Below are 17,314 nucleotides of genomic sequence, written 5' to 3' on the forward strand. Positions count from 1 at the left end.
ATCTAGAAACATCCATAAACATGTGTAACTGAAATATTTTCTTTGTAAAATCACCCTAATTTTCACCAAAGATAGCCAAATTAAGACTAATTTGTTTGTAAAACAAGTCCAGTTTTTTTTTTAAAGATTTTATTTTTAAGTAATCTCTACACCCAACATGGGGCTTGAATTTACAACCCTGAGAACAAGAGTCCGCATGCTTTTCCAACTGAGCCAGCCAGACACCCCAAGACAAGTCCAGTTTTAACAAACTTGGCTTAATTATTTAATGTAACAAGAATAGTGCCAAATAAGTTCTTTTAAATCTGCTTTGCTGGAGCTTTTCATAAGGAATTTCAGATTGAGCTTTAACAGCCTCTCGAGGCTAGGAAGTCAACCAAACACTTGCACCAGATTCATCTGCAATACCTGCAGATTCGGGTTACTTCCTCTCTTTTCAAGGTCCCCCAAATATCCTGAGGTTCCTGACCCTGCCAGGAAGTAACCTTCCTATCTCACCCGATAAGGTTTCTGGGAATCCTGTAAGCAAGGTACCAGGCTGATTTTTCCAAGGGGCTTCATTGGTTCCATAAAGTCAACCTTAGTTCCTTAAAGGTATCTGGTTAAGGGTGCCTGGTTGGCTCAGATAGTGGAGCATGTGACTCTTGATCTCTGGGTTGTGAGTTTGAACTCCATGTTGAGCATAGAGATTACTTAAGAAAAAAAAAAAAATCTTGGGACGCCCGGTTGGCTCAGTCGGTTAAATGTCTGCCTTAGCTCAGGTCATGATCCCAGGGTCCTGGGATAGAGCCCCTCGTTGTGCTCCCTGCTCAGCAGGGGAGTCGGCTTCTCCCTGCCCACCCCCCCTCCAGTCCCTCCCCCGGCTCATGCTCCCTGTCTCTCTACCTCAAATAAATAATAAAGAATTTATTTATTTATTTGAGGTAGAGATCGAGCACAGGCGAGGGAAGGGGCAGAGGGAGAGGGAGAAGCAGGCTCCCTGCTGAGCAGGGAGTCCGACACAGGGCTCCATCCAGGACTCTGGGATCATGACCTGAGCCAAAGGCAGATGCTTAATTGACTGAGCCAACCAGGCGCCCCAACAAAATCTTAAAAAAAAAAAAAAAAAAAAGGCTGTCTGGTCATATCTGAGTCTATGCATGTCTCTCTCAAATATGACCTTTCAGGGCGCCTGGGTGGCTCAGTTGGTTAAGCGGCTGCCTTCGGCTCAGGTCATGATCCTGGAGTCCCGGGATCGAGTCCCGCATCGGGCTCCCTGCTCGGCAGGGAGTCTGCTTCTCCCTCTGACCCTCCTCCCTCTCATGCTCTCTGTCTCTCATTCTCTCTGTCTCAAATAAATAAATAAAATCTTTAAAAAAAAAATATGACCTTTCATTCAAAGCCTTGGTAATATAACCATGTTTCCAATGGTGTCCTTTTACAAGTAGAACAGATTCTTATTGCACTTACGCAAGTAACTATAGTTGCCATCAGAGTAAGAATACTCAATGAGTTTCCAAATAGAGGGATCGGGTAGGGGGGGAAAGATAAATGTTTCAATTTGTTCGCAAAGGAATATTTTACCAAGCTTCTGTAAGTCATAGGTATGCTAAGAGAAAAATGTTTCCTTAAATCTGGAAGAGACAAACATTAGAGAACCAGCAATGTTTCAAACAAGAGTCATAAAAACTATAATCATTTTCCTCAATTCTTTTAGTCCCACATTATTCCTGTTTGAATGCAGTTTTTCCATTAGTTCCGAAAATTCTTACTCCATTTAGTTTTATGATCTGAATGGTATCAGAAACCTGTATTCATCAAAAGTCCCTTCCATGAATCTCCTTGAAAATGAAATACACTTATGAGAGCATCAGAACCATAACTAAGTGACAAAAGACTCAAAAATAGCCATGGTGGGGCACGTGGGTGGCTCAGTTGGTTAAGTGATTGCCTTCAGCTCAGGTCATGATCCTGGAGTCCCAGGTTCGAGTCCCGCATCAGGCTCCCTGCACAGTGGGGAGTCTGCTTCTCCCTCTGACCCCACCCCCTCTTGTGCACTCTCTCTCTCTCTCTCAAATAAATAAAATCTTAAAAAAATAAATAAATAAATGGCCATGGTTAGAGATCTGATGGCAGTACATCTTAATGAACCTGACAAGGAAATTTGGTTATTTCTGTGACACACACATTTCAATAACTAGAATTACAAGTGATGACATTATGCCAGGACATTTTATTTTATTTTATTTTTTAAGGTTTTATTTATTTGACAGAGACAGAGAGAGAGGGAACACAAGCAGGGGGAATGGGAGAGGGAGAAGCAGGCTTCCCGCTGAGCAGGGAGCCCGATGAGGGGCTCGATTCCAGGACGCTGAGATCATGACCTGAGCCGAAGGCAGACGCTCAACGACTGGGCCACCCAGGCGCCCCTATGCCAGGTCATTTTAAAACTTCAGGAATTTCATATAATTTCTAGAACAACTATAGCATTTACCCATACAATGTAACCTGAGGAGGCTTATAATCACTTATTTGACAATGCTTCCCATGGAATTGAACAAACCAAAAAAACAAGCTGCGTTAGTCAAAAAGACTTCATTTAGAATTTGAATTTGGGCGATGCTTGTTAAAAAAACAAACGAAAACAACCTCCAAAGTTTTTAAAGTACATGCAAAATAGGATTACAGATCACTACAAAACTTACCTCCTAATTATCTATTTAACCAAGATGGCAATAAGAGATTTTATGGGTTACATAGTTGTGAGCAAAACTTAGTTTTGTTTTGTTTTTTTTTTTTAAAGATTTTATTTATTTATTTGAGAGAGAGAGAATGAGAGAGAGCACATGAGAGTGGGGAGGGTCAGAGGGAGAAGCGGACTCCCTGCCGAGCAGGGAGCCCGATGTGGGACTCGATCCCGGGACTCCAGGATCATGACCTGAGCCGAAGGCAGTCGCTTAACCAACTGAGCCACCCAGGTGCCCCAAAACTTAGTTCTTTTATTTATTTATTTTTATTTAAATTCTAGTTAGTTAACATATATGGTAAAATTGGTTTCAGGTGTAGAATTTAGTGATTCATTACTTAGATATAACACCCAGTGCTCATCACAAGTGCCCTCCTTAATACCCATCACCCAGTTACCCCATCCCTCACCTGCCTCCCCTCCAGCAACCCTCAGTTTGTCTCCTATAGTTAAGAGTGTCTTATAGTTTGTTTCCCTCTCTCTCTTTTCCCCCCTCATATGTTCATCTGTTTTCTTTCTTAAATTCCACATGAGTGAGATCATATGGTATTTATCTTTCTCTGACTGATTTATTTTGCTTAGCATGCACTCAAACTCCATCCACGTCATCGCAAAAGGCAAGATTTCATTTTTTTGATGGCTGAGTAATATTCCATCGTATATATACACCACATCTTCTTTATCCATTTGTTAGTCGATGGACATCTGGGCTCTTTGCATAATTTGGCTATTGTTGATAATGCTGCTATAAACATTGGGGTGCATGTATCCCTTTGAATCAGTATTTTTTGTATCCTTTGGGTAAATAACCAGTAGTACAATTGCTGGGTTGTAGGGTAGTTCTATTTTTAACTTTTGAGAAAACTTAGCTCTTTTAATATTGAGAAGATTCAGTTTTCTAAAGTAATCAAAGACCCAGTAAAGACAAAACATAGAGGGGCGCCTGGGTGGCTCAGTCGTTAAGCGTCTGCTTTCGGCTCAGGTCCTGATCCCAGGGTCCTGGGATCGAGCCCCACATCCGGCTCCCTGATCAGCGGGAAGCCTGCTTCTCCCTCTCCTACTCCCCTGCTTGTGTTCCCCTCTCACTATGTATCTCTCTGTCAAATAAATAAAAATCTTTAAAAAAAAAAAAGACAAAACATAGAAACTGTTCTGTTTTGTTTCTGGGCAGATAAAGAAAAAAAACCTTTGTTTACAATTTCTAATCAAAAGTAAACCAAGGGGCACCTGGGTTCGCGCAGTTGGTTAAGCACCTGATGACTCTTAGTTTCAGCTCAGGTCTTGATCCCAGGGTCCTGAGATTGAGTCCCACATTGAGCTCCACACAGAGTGTGGAGTCTGCTTGGGACTCTCTGTCCACCCCCACTTGTCCCTCTCCCTGCTTGTGTTCTTTCTCTCTCTCGCAAATAAATAAATCTTAAAAAAAAAAAAAAAGAGTAAACCAAGGGGGTGCCTGGCTGGCTCGGCTGGTGAAGGATGTAACTCTTGATCTCAGGGTGAAGAATTTGAGCCCCATGTTGGGGGTAGAGATTACTTAATAAATAGAAGTTTTTAAAAAAGTGTTGAAAAAAGAATAAACAACCAGTCTCATTTTAGGACAAAATTATTTTCTTTTCCCTTAAAAAATGTATTCCCATTCCTCATTCTTTTCTTACCAAAAACATGTATCTTTCTTTGCATAGTTGTTTCCCTCACTATTTCCAGTAGTCTTAATTGTATCCTTAAAGCTTAAAAACCTTAATTTCTAGTGGAAACTAAGTGGTCAGCAGTTTTGAGCTGTTATACCAGAATCTTATTTGGAAAAGACTTAGATATCCAATGAATTGAACCCAATTTCTTATTTAAGCTAGCAAAACTTCAAAGTTTTAAATTACCAAAGATTTTGGAAGCTCTTTAAAAGTTTACTTACAGGGGCACCTGGCTGGCTCAGTTGGTGCAGTGTGCGACTCTTGATCTCAGGGTTGTGAGTTCGAGCCCTGCATTGGGTGTAGAGATTACTTAATAAAATCTTAAAAAAAAAAAAAGTTTACCTACAAATCTTTTTATCTATCCAACCTACTTCTTCCCAACAATTACACATGGAAACTTCATGAGACAGACAAAATCAACCATCATTTTAAGTCTTTTTTTGCTGACAAATTGCAACAGGTACATGAATTTAGTAAACTCAGAATAAAAGCTGATCATTGGTATTATATTCGATGTTGATAACTCCAAAAGAAATGCCTATTTTTTTAAAATTTTAAACTTATTTTTAAAGATTTTTTTTTAAGTGATCTCTACACCCAACGTGGGGCTCAAACTTACAACCCAGAGATCAAGAGTCACGTGCTTACCAACTGAGCCAACTAGGTGCCCCTAAAATGACTTTTCTTATGTCAAGAAAATTATGTCTATCTTTTTCTGGGGACCCCTAACTCTCTCTGCTTACAGGTAGTGAGGTTGAAAGTTCCAACCCTCTAATCACTTTGTTGGTTTCCTGGGGCAAACAACCCTAATACTTAAGGGGTTTCCAAAAGTTACCCCATTCACATAAACTCAGGTGTGGTTGAAAGGGGCTCGTTATGCATAACAAGAGACACTCATTTCACAGGAACGGTGGATGAAAACCAAATACATATTTACTATAAACCACAATATCACAGTGAGCCACTTTTATGCAGTTTTAGATGTTTTAGTAGCCACATTTTAAACAGTAAAAAGAAACAGGTGAACTTAATTTTAGTAATAGATTTTAACTCAATGTATCCAAAATATTTCCACTTTAACATATAATCAGTATATAAATATTAATGAAATTGTTTACATTTTTTAAGCTTACTTATTTTATTTTAGTGATCTTTATACCCAATGTGGGGCTCAAACTCATGACCCCCGAGATCAAGGGTTGCATGCTCTTCCAACTGAGCCAGCCAGGTGCCCCCCCCCCCCTTTTTTTGGTACTAAGTCTGCATCACATCTCAATTGGCACTGGTCACCTTTCAGGGGCTCCATTGCCATCCGTGGCTGGTAGCTGTCTTACTGGCAAGCACAGGCTTCAAGCCTTCCCTCCTCGTGCAGAGGCCACCAGGCGACCTCTTTACTGCTGTGTCCTAGTGCCTGGCACATAATAAGGCCCAGTGATCTGCCATATGTGAGCTGGGATAATCTGTCCTCTGCGCCTCCAGGGACTGTTGTGAAGGTTAAATAAAATGACGTTAGGTACCCTGCCTGTTCAATGACGGTTGCTGTTCTTGCTGCCTCAAAGTCAACTGAAGGGCAGCAGGCCCAAGTTTGCTTCCTGTCTTCCTCTTAAGAGCTCTTCTCTAAAATTACAAAGCGCAGGCTGGGATCACAGAGCTGGCAGGGGCCTTGGGGTCAGGCTCTGGGGCAATAAACGAGAAAGCGGGAACCTCTAATCCGCGCCCTTGTTTTCTTGGTCTCCTCGACAGCCCGAGGCCCCGCCCACCCCGCCCTGACGGGCGCCCGGCGGAACTACAGCCCCCATGATGCAGCGGGGGTCCCGAGGCTTGAGTCATGGGCTTGGGACGCCCAGGCGGTGAACGAGCCCGCTTGAGACGCCTCTCCGGGCGCTGAGCCGGCAGACCCACGCCCGTAAGGAGTGATAGGGTCTAACCGCCTGAGCTCGGAGTCCACCGACTGACCAGGGCCAGGGCGGTGAACGAGCGGCGGCTGGTGACGTGAGCGTCCTTCCTCCTCCTCCCGCCCCTCTCGGGGTGGCGCCGTCTGGTGACGTTGGGGGTATGATGGCCGCCGCGAGGCCGGGAAGGTGAAGGTGAGAGGGCGAGTGCGCCAGAGGGGTGGGGACCGGCCCGGCCCAGCCCTGCGAATCCTGAGTAGCCCGGCGGGGACCGGTGGGACGCTGGAACCCCGGGGGCTCTGGATCCGGGCAGGCGGGGGTCCCACGCCCCGGCCTCGCTGCTGGGCCCTCCGCGGCCCTGCGAGCAGGGGGCGGGACGCGGGTGTCGGGACTGGGGGTGGGCTTCCCTGAGGTTTCTCGTCTCCCCCGCCTTCCCATCCTTCGCTGCCACTTTCCACCCCAGGCCTTTCTCTATTTCGTATCCAGTCTTCTGTATATGCCAGCATTTACTCAGCATGTAAGTGCCCAAGTTCACCACTATAGCCCCCAGCCTTCTCCCACTTTGGGCACTTAACTGCACTCCTGTGCTGTCACCTATTTCTTGTTTGACTTCTCACCTGAAGGTAAGCCCCTTGAGGGCAGGTACTGTTTTACCCATCCCTAACTTTAGCGCCTAGCAACACGCAAAAGGCACACAGAAGGTGCCGGATAATTAGCTATTTGGATACATGAAGCCAAAACTGCCCATCCTCTGTTTGTGATCCTTCATTGCCCTGTTCATTTCTTTTTCTTTTCTCCTCCCAGAAAGGCCTCTGATTTATCACTCTTTCCACCTGCAAGGGTGGAGTAAGGCAGCTCCGCGAAGTTAAAAGCAAGTGGGCTTTGGAGTCAAAGGGAGGTGGTATCTCAGTTTCTAGCTTGGCCACTTAACTAGCAGTCCATAAATCTTTTAAGTGTTCCAAGCTTCTGTTTGCTCCATATAACTGAAAATTAAGTGAGATATTTTACAGCATCTAGCACACATAGCCTTTCAGTAAGTTCTACTTCTCTTCCTCACGCCTACCCTCCCATCTCTAGTCCTGAGTTCCACAGTCCTCAAGCCCAGTCTTTGTCCTGTTCTGTTACCTCCTCTCCTCTCACCTCTCTGGACGTGCCTTTAGCAAGCTCCTGCGCCTCACCAGCACGTGGCTGACCACATGTTTGTGCATACCCAGGATTGTCCCCACCTGTGTTTTTCTCCAGGGCACTTCCCTCATATACCATTGCCTAGTGCGGGCAATGACTAAGCTTCCCTCAGGGATGAGTTTGTTTGGCTTTAAACCCATTAAACGTGTTTTGTGCACACTTTTTTTTTTTTTTTTTTTAATTTGCTGCTTGTTGACATGTTCCTTTTCCTTTCCAAAAAGTTGGAATTGGTGGAGTCAACACAGTCAGTAGCCAACCTCAGTCTGAGGAACAGGACAGAGGAGAACTCAGATTCTTTCCGTCTTTTTGACTCCAGCCATGCCCATGATGCCCAACCTGTGAAGGTCTCTCACCATCCAAAAAGTAAGTGGTGGCTGTCACAGCTGGCACCCTGGATCTGGGTTGAATGAAAAGGGGTGTACTCTGCTGGCCATCCAGTGGCACATGTCTTGGATGGGGTCGTCATTGCACAGAGCTGGAGTTTTCCAATCTGTGTTGAAAAAAAAACTGTATGTCCTTTCTACTTCCATGGAGGATTTCACTGGTGGTGGAGAGAGCCTGTTTAAAGGTTGACCGTTCAGAAAGTGGCTGGAATCTTTGGGCTCCCTGAAGAATTAGTCTCTGTCTCCCTTGTTCTTTGCTATGCTGGCTCCTCCCTACCCCTCTCTGCTCAGCAGAGACTGGCTCCTTATCACAGCTCTTCTGAGAGTCTCCTCTGCTCCCTTTATCCTGTATACTCTTTTGTTTCAATTTCTCAGCTTCTCCTCTGTTCCAGTTGTGCCAGCAGACGATCCGTGGACCTATTTTATTTTCCCTGCTAGGAGTTGCTGTGCATAAAACTGGGTAAGGAGGTGGTGTGGATTCAGGGACTGTGCTTGGGATCCAAACACACCATGCAGTGAATTTTGCTACTGCTGTTGCCACATGGAAGACGCCTCATACTCCTCAACCAATAGCCTAGGTTGAGGCCAAGCTTTTTTTTTTCAGTTTAGAATTGGGTTTGGTTCTGGTCTTAGGTTAATACCTGTTAATACTGTGCCCCTAGCACTTTTTTGGGGTGGGAGAGAGGGAGAGTACCAGGATGAATGAGGCTTTCCCCAAAGTATGTTCCTCAGGATTTTAAAAACTGTTACATGGAAGAAGAGTTTCTTTAGATACATTTGTGAAATGCTGCATTAAATACAGTTAAGCTAGTAACTTTCCAAAGTCTTTGCTTTGGTTATGTGCTCTGATGGAGGCAGAGCATGGTATATAGTGTTTTATAAATTTTTTCTACTCTGGAACCCTTTTTACCTGGAGCATTGGGTGTACTACATTTTTGTGGACCGCACTTTGGGAAACGCTTCCATAAACTATCTGAAAGCCTGACTTGAAGAGCACTTTGTGGCTGTCACAACAGCTTGAAGCATGCCACATAATGTCCAGCTGAGATTAGAACTACTGTAACCCAGCTGTGCCTGGGGGACTGGCCCCACATGCTTGCGGGGAGCCCTGCAGTGAAGTAGGGATTATCAGGGTTTCCCAGAGGAGGCACAGGAACCCAGCTGATTCCTACCACCCTGTGAGGGTAGGAAGCCAGTAGGCAAAGCCCCAAGATAGTGGGGGGCCCTGTCTTGGCTTGTGTGTGTGTATTCTGCAACTTTGGTCCATTGGTGCACATATGTATGTCCAGCTTGCTCTTTGAAGGATCAAATCCTGGAATATGAAAGGTTTGTTCAACTGTCTTGGTTCCCTGAGCTCCAAACACTAAGAAACAGATGATTTGCCAGAAGCTGCTTTTTAAGAAAAAAATAGATTTGGGTATTCCAGGGATGGAAGGGTAAGAAGACACTCCCATTAAGGGGCCTTCACTAACTCATCCATGTTTCTTAAGTCATGGAGGAGAAAAGTAGAAAATGGAAATAGGTCACGACTCTTACCAGACTGTCTTTCTGCAAGCTCATTGACTAGATGAAGAGACAGTGTGATTAAAAAACCAAAAGTCTGGTAAGGTTGCATGTCCTCCTTGGAGATGCCAAGGAAGGCTTCATGGGGGGAGGGGTGACACTAGAGTTGGGTCTAGAAGGACAATAGGAATGTGCCAAATGGGTGAAGCAGCAACACAAACACAGAACCTCAGCTTGGTAGTTCACCGAGCCAGAGAAATCAGACCGTTTGGATGGGTTGGAGGTAGGATCCCTGAGAAAGGGTTGGGGCATGCTGCTGCAGGCCGGCGAATCCCGGTAAGAGCAGGTCAGCTCCTGGACTGGCTCAACTCTGAGCAGATCTTACAACCTTGAACCACTAAGCTTTGAGTAACATGCCTGCCTTTGAATCTTACACTTACTGAACACTAACACTTTTGGTTTCATATCCTTTGGGCTTGCATGCAATGAACCAGAACTCAAAAGCACATGCTTCTAGATGCCCCGTATCTCAGGGAACTTTCTCCTGCAAGCAAGTCACTTCTGGGGCTGGGCACCGCTGATCCTCAGCCCTGAATAGACCTGTTCACTGGATTCCACATGGCAGTGGTGGGAGAGCCCTGGGTGTGTTGGTGGAGTTGTCTCCGCCCTTCCCTGAAGGCTGGGTGTTCACCTCACCGGAATGTAGGAAAGGGGTGTGCTGGGCAAGAACGCTCTAGTCATCTCCCTGGTGGTGACAGTTATCAGGGGGACTGAAGGGTGGGGCTTTGCGTGCGATCTTGGTGGTGTTTATTTTGTCGTTGCTGTATAACACATAAAGCTACCTTTTAAGTTTGTACCGTGTCCTCTTGGGTCTTCTCAGTCTGTGTGGCATCACACATGAAGAATTCAAAGCTGTGGGGTAAAGTAACCTGCCCAAGTTTATGTGGCCCAGAAAGGGTATGATTTGAACCCAGCTCTGCCTGATTCCAGAATCTCATCTACCGGCTGTATCATGCCCCATCCTGGACCCCTTCTCTTCTCCTTTCGATGCTTTCCTCTTTTTGCACTCATCGCGTTTCTCTGAGAGTCTTACCTGCTGGGCCATGCCAAGCCTGATTTCGGCGCACTCTAATGCTCTGGAGGAGCCACTGGTGTTTCCTTCCCAGTTTGCCTTCTCAGAGTTCTTTTGCCTCAGAAGGCCCTGACGCTCGACCTCCGCGCTAAGAAAATCTCACAGTTGTGGCGGTTTACTGAGGAGGGAGGTAGAAATGGACATACAGTTATTTGTCTTTCCTGTCTCCCTAGAAATCGGTAACAGAGTAATTTGTAGGTTTAGATGAAACGTGTGGTTCGATACTTAGATCTTAAGATCTTAGATACTTAGATCTTAAGGGCCAGTTTTCAGTTGTTGTGCACGTTCTCTAGATGGTCTTTCTGCTTCTCAGGGACTTGTTCAGTACCCTTTTGGCACCCTTGGGAAGTTTCTCATGTGTGTTCAACCATGAGCCTCCTCATTTCCTAGAGGCAGTGAGTGCCGGGTGCCATCTCGGGCAGAGAGCTGATGGTGCTGTGATGGGGGAGGGGGTGGCCCACAAGAATTTGCTGGGTGTTGGAGCCGTAGAACCAGGCACACTCAGCCGTGCACACTCTTCCTTATCCTTGGAGGGGCCTTTGTCCTTTGACATCGAGACTCCGAGGGCTCTGCTGGGTATGTAGCTCCGTTCATGGTGGGAACTCAGGAGCAGTGTGACCAGAGATTCCCAGCCACATCCACCTTCTCTAGTCTGTCTGCCTCTTTGGGCTTTGACCAAAGATCTCGAGGACTTTGGAGTTAAGCTTCACAGCCCCTAACATATTATTGCTACTTGAACAAATATAGGCTATAAAAATGTGTGTATGATCGAGAGCGAGAGAGCTACCTACCCAAAAACAGACTGCTGCGAAACAGGTGTTCATAGTGCTTATCACAGAATGGTGGGGTTATGGATTTTTCCTTCGGTTTCTGCATTTTTTTTTTTTTAAGATTTTATTCATTTGAGACACAGAGATACAGAGAGAGAGAGAGAGAAAGCATGAGCAGGGAGAGAGGCAGAGGGAGAGGGAGAAGCAGGCTCCTCGCTGAGCCAGGAGCCCGACGTGGGGCTCGATCCCAGGATCCTGGGATCATGACCTGAGCCGAAGGCAGATGGTTAACCATCTGAGCCACCCAGGCGCCCCCGGTTTCCGCACTTTCTATAGTGCACACATTTATGATGAAAGAGATCAATAAATGGTTCTAAGTAAACAGTAGAAGTAAACCTGTCATTTGAACATCATCCCTTTCCACTCCTGACCACCACCAAAAATAAAAACAAAAAAAATCTGTTAAGAATTAGGGCATTGTGACCTGGACAGCAGGGTGGCCAGGGAGGCCTGGTAGGGGTCATGGACCTTGAGCATCACTTTGCTTTCACTGCTTTGAATTCAGTGCTTTTTCTCAGGTGGATGATGTGTAGGAAAGAAGTGAGATTTCTGTCACACTTTTCTGCCTAAGGCTGAGAGGATGGCTTCTTGTGTGTCCCTTCATGATTCCTGCCTGACTGTCTGAGGTGGGGCGGGCAGAGCCTGCCACTGGTCAGTAGGTGAGGATCAGCCAGCCCAAGGCTTCAGCTCAGGGTCCTGGCTCCAGCTGAGTGCCCACACCATGTCACAGGGGAACTGCCCACATGTCCTCAGCGGTCCCTTCATCCTCTTGAGGACACTGGCTCTTATGTTGCCATCCCTGATCTAGTCCTGGAGGGCCTGTGTTCTTGATGGCCCCCAGAGCTAGCCCCAGACCACCCAGTGTGCCCTGCCACGGCCCTAGCAGAATGTCTGAGCTGGGCGTTCCTAGGTTACTCACCTTGTCTTCTCTTGCAGCGCGATGTCCCTGCTTTTCTCTCGGTGCAACTCCATCATCACAGTCAAGAAGGACAAGAGACACATGGCTGAGGTGAATGCTTCCCCGCTCAAGCACTTTGTCACTGCCAAGAAGAAGATCAATGGCATTTTTGAGCAACTGGGGGCCTACATCCAGGAGAGTGCTACCTTCCTTGAAGGTAAGACGGGCAGCCTGCTCAGCTGGGCCTACTCCTCTATCAGCTTCCACATTTAGGTGGGAGGATTTGAGGGTGGGAAGGTAAAGCCTGGCTTTTGGGGAGCTCATGCCCAGAGAGATTGTCACCTTCAGCAGTGTTCTGCGCTTGGAATCATGTGGAATTGGGGTCCAGGGAGATGGGGCCAGGAAAACAAGGGACCTATCATTTAGGAATTCTGCGTATTCTGTGTCGTTGAATCATGAGGGATCAGTGAATCCTACCTGTGTGTAGAAGACAAGCAGATTGAGGTTTTGCGAATTGCTCAATACCTTTCAGTGACAACAGCAGGGCTTTACTAGGTGTCTTTGACTCCTGAGCCCAGGTGCTTTCTTTGGCCTGGTTCTGGTTGCCATTTATACCAGGCCCTGTGTGGGTTTTGGTTGTCCCTGACCAGGGTGTTCTTTCTCTGATATTTATAGTCAGTGGGTTATGGATAGGAAACTTGCGTCACTGGCACCTTTTCACTAGTGACTAATTTGAGCCCAGCCTCTCGTCCCTGCTCGATCAGCAGAGGTGGAAGGGTTCCCAGGGCCCCACTCAGTCAATGGCCAACCCCAGCCTCTGGCTTTCTCAGGCTCCCCCTCTAGAAGGCACACATTGGCTCCTGTGTCTGGGATTGTCAGCAAACACCGAGGAGCTGAGTCTTCCCTGCCCTTGGTTTCCTTGTTTGTGAAGGAGGTGCTCAAGCAAGACCAGGGCTTTTTAAATTCTGGTCTGCAAAACTCTTCAATGTTCAGTGGAAATGCCCCAGGGACATACTTCACCTTCTGCTTTCCACTAGAGAGGCTTGACTTCTGGTTGGTTGGTTTACTGACAGGCTGCTTCTTAAGGCTCCCTTTATAAAAAGGGACTATTTCCAGTACTGCGGTCTGAATGTGTGTGTCCCCCCAAAAATCACATGTTGGAATCCTAAGACCCAGTGTGATGGGGTTGGGAGGTGGGGCCATCGGGAGGTGATTAGGTCGTGAGGGGGGAGCGCTCATGAATGAGATTGGTGCCCTTATAAAAGAGACCCCACAGAACGCCCTAGCCCCCTTTTGCCACATGAGGATACAGTGAAAAGTCTGTGACCTGGGAGCCGAGTGTCACCCCACTAGGCTAGCACCCTGGTCTGAGACTTGCAGCCACAGAACTGGGAGCAGTACATTTCTGTTTGTGTGAGCTGCCCAGTGTGTGGTGTTTCATCAGGGCAGGCTGAGCAAACAGAGGCTGAGAACGGACTCACTATGCCTACCCCTAGCATGGTGCTTGATGCAGAAGGCATTCCCTGCGTATTTGTTAATTTAAAAATCTGAATTCTAGAGTTACAAGCTTGGCAGTTGAAATTATTCCAGTTCATTACCCATTTATTTGGCAGTAGCTCAGGTGCGCCTGGCACTGTGCATGCAGAGAGGGGGCAGACCGGCCACTCCTCCCAGAGCCCAGGCTAACCGTGGTGGTGCTGTGGATGGACACGTGCTTAGTGACGGTGTTTATGTGCTGGCATTAGGAATGGGTGTTTGAGGCCTCTCCTGTTGGTGGGCTGGAGGGGAAAGAGCTGGAGTGCTCCTGAGACGTGTTTGGGGCCGCCCTGGCCATAGGGGAGGGTGTGCTGACCACCTTGGGACTGGACTCTAAAGACTTGTCAGTCCACTGGCTGTTTCTTTTATCTTTTATTAGTTATTTACTTTTATAAAATATTTTATTTATCTATTTGAGATAGAACATAAGACGGGGGGAAGGGACAGAGGGAGAGGGAGAAGCAGGCTTCCCGCCGAGCAGGGAGCCCGATGCGGGGCTCGATCCCAGGACCCTGGGATCATGACCCGAGCCAAAGGCAGACGCTTAACCGACTGAGCCACCCAGGCGTCCCTGGCTGTTTTCTCTTAAATGTGGCCACACGCCTGAGAGCCCAACTTCCAGGTACGTTCCAGAGGCAACACCCATGTGCCCTTATGAGGGAGGAATGATGATGGGTCTGAGGCTGGGGTGACCAGTGGACCTGGGAGGCCGTGTTGGTTTGGTCACTTCCCTTCATGGCATCATGTTGTCAGCCCAGTGGTTCACAAGTATCCCAGTCTGCCTGGGCTGCCTTGACAGAAATATCACACACTAGGTAGCTTATAAACAACAGAAACTGATTTGTCGCAGTTCTGGAGGCTGGAAAGTGCAAAATCAGGGCACCAGTGGATTCAGTGTCCAGCGAGGGCGAGCTTCCTGGACTACTGTCTTTTCTCTGGAACATCCCAGGTAGCCGCATGGCAGAAGGAGTTAGTTAGCTGTCTGGGTCTCTGATACCGTCGCTTAGCCCAGTCATGAGGGCTGCAAATGCGTCATGACCGTCACACGGCGAGGGCATAAACATTCAGTCCGTTGTAGCCAGCCTGTGTCTAGGGGCCAGTCACCCGTGTACTTGGGCTGGCCTTCCTGGCGCAAGTACTAGATGGGATGGGGCAGGATCTTGCTCCGTTGCTCCCATCATTTGTTGTCTGTCTGCCTGTCAAGGCCACTGGGAAAAAAGCAGTGAGGTGATCCCAGTACCTGCTGGCTTAGCAAACACTGTGCGCCTGCCGAGTGCTGGGACCAGACAGTTTGGCTCTCACATGGGAGATGATGCGGATGAGCTAGACAGTTACACCATGGTGAGGTGAGTGCTAAGGTTGGAGAAGTAAGGGTGCTTTGTGAGCACAAACAAGTGACCCAACTCCAGTTGGGGGGAGTCGGGGAAGGCTTCTGGGGGCTGTGCAGTCCATGCTAGGCTCAAGGCTAAGTGGGAGGGAGCCAGAGTCCCCCAAGGCAGTGTATCCGTGCACAGAGGGGCTGGGGTGCACGGAGCAAAGCCCAGAGAAATGAGGAGGCAGCGAGGCAAGGGTGGGGATGTGGTGAAGTGCCTTGTGATGTGGGGCTGGCAAGAGGCTCGGCCGGAGCAGTAGCGGGGCGGATCAGGAAGGGCCTTGTGAAGGTCCGTGGGGTCCCAGTCCTGGTTCTGCCATTTACTAAGTGTGTGGCAGGGAAATGACAAGGACTGAGTGAGACCGTGTATGGAAGGCGATCAGAACAGTGCCTGGTAGGTAGTGAAAACTGTGTTTGTTAAGTGAAACACATAGAGGTGATGGCAGTGACATTCGAGTGTTTGGTTTCTGTAGTTTGTTCTTTTTTATTAGAAAGAGAGTGCAAGAATGAGCAGGGAAGTGGCAGAGGGAGAGAGGCCTGAGCAAGCTCCCTGCTGAGCAAGGAGCCCGATGCTGGGCTCAATCCCAGGACTGCGATCACGACCCAAGCCGAAGGCAGACGCTTAACTGATGGAGCCACCCAGGCGCCCCTGTATTTTGTTCATTTAATCCTTGCAACAGTCGTAGGAGGTAGGCACTGCTGTTCTCTTTGTTTTAAGAGTCAGGGGACTGACACTCTGGAAGGTTCATTTGCCTGAGGTCACAAAGCTGGGAAGAAGGGAGAAGCAGCACTTCCCTTGCACTGGAACCCAGGCAGCCTTGCTTCCAAGCCTTGTTCTGAACTGCTAGGCTGCAGCGGCACGGTGGGATCCAGCCTCTGGCAGGCGATGACACAAAACCATGGCGGTGGACTCTGTCCCCCGCAGACTTGTGACTGTGGACCTGCCTTGACCATGCGGTGACTCGCTTTCAATCTCCACCTCCAGACACTCACAGGAACGCAGAACTGGACCCGGTTACAACAGAAGAACAGGTTCTGGATGTCAAAGGCTACCTGTCCAAAGTGAGGGGCATCAGCGAGGTGCTGGCCCGGCGGCACATGAAAGTGGCTTTTTTTGGCCGGTGAGTCTGTGAAGCCCTCACACCTTCTTTCTGGCCAGGAGGGAGGGGGGCACTCGTGTGGTCTTCCCATCTGAGCACCCTAGGTGGGAAGCAGCCGGCATGCTTCAGAGCGCATGGCTCTTCTCCTCCTTTTTCAGTTCTTAACTGTGGTAAAATACACATAACAGGGGAAAGTTCATGGTCATAATCACTGTTAAGTGTACAGTCCTGTAGCGTTGAGTACGTTCACATTGTTGTGCGACCATCGCCAGCATCCATCTCTAGAACTTCTTTGTTTTGCAAAACTGAACTCTGTCCCCATTAAACACTAACTCCCTGTTTTCCCCAATCCTCCAACTCCTTCTTGGCCTCTGGCAGTCACCATTCTGCTTTCTGTCTCTGTGAGTTTGACTCTTCTAGGGACCTCAAGTAAGTGGAATCATACGGTATTTGTCCTTTTATGACTGACTTCTTCCACTTAGCATCATGTCTTCAAGGTTCATCTCTGTTGTGGCATGCCTCAGGATGTCCTTCCTTTTTAAGGCTGAATGATATTCCATTGTGCATATAGACTGTGTTTTGGTTATCCATTCATCCGTAATGAACACTTGGGTTGCTTTTACTTTTTGGCTATTGCGAATCATGCTACATGAACATGGGTGTACAAATATCTGTTTGAGACCTTACTTCCGGTTCTTCTAGGTATATGCACAGTAGATTTCCTAGATCATATGGTAATTCTATTTGTAACTTTTTTTTTTTTTAAGATTTTATTTATTTATTTGACAGAGAGAGACACAGTGAGAGAGGGAACACAAGCAGGGGGAGGGGGAGAGGGAGAAGCAGGCTTCCCGCGGAGCAGGGAGCCCGATGTAGGGCTCGATCCCAGGACCCTGAGATCATGACCTGAGCCGAAGGCAGACGCTTAACGACTGAGCCACCCAGGCGCCCCTATTTGTAACTTTTTGAGGAGCCACCATGTTGTCTCTAGCGAGTGAACCATTTTACATCCCTCCCAGGAGTGCACAACGGTTGTAGTTTCTCCATATCCTCTTTTTTTTTTTTTTTTT

The 17,314-nt window shown here is 47.5% G+C and overlaps 1 protein-coding gene across 2 annotated transcripts in view; it reads left to right on the forward strand.

Annotated features, from left to right (window-relative positions):
- Positions 1–6,452: 6,452 nt before the first annotated feature.
- The window catches only part of MFN2 (mitofusin 2), a 28,835-nt gene continuing 17,973 nt past the window's right edge, over positions 6,453–17,314 (forward strand). Inside the window, exons 1-4 of one of the 2 annotated variants that reach the window (XM_021684045.1) lie at positions 6,453–6,500; positions 7,712–7,853; positions 12,275–12,453; positions 16,130–16,265. In XM_021684045.1, the coding sequence (XP_021539720.1) occupies positions 12,279–12,453; positions 16,130–16,265 (311 nt within the window). In that variant the 5' untranslated portion in view covers positions 6,453–6,500; positions 7,712–7,853; positions 12,275–12,278. The remainder of the gene's footprint in view (positions 6,501–7,711; positions 7,854–12,274; positions 12,454–16,129; positions 16,266–17,314) is intronic. The other variant, XM_021684046.1, reaches the window with a different exon arrangement.

This window comes from Neomonachus schauinslandi, chromosome 4 (genome assembly GCF_002201575.2).
Source record: "Neomonachus schauinslandi chromosome 4, ASM220157v2, whole genome shotgun sequence".
Classification (NCBI taxonomy): Eukaryota; Metazoa; Chordata; class Mammalia; order Carnivora; family Phocidae; genus Neomonachus; species Neomonachus schauinslandi.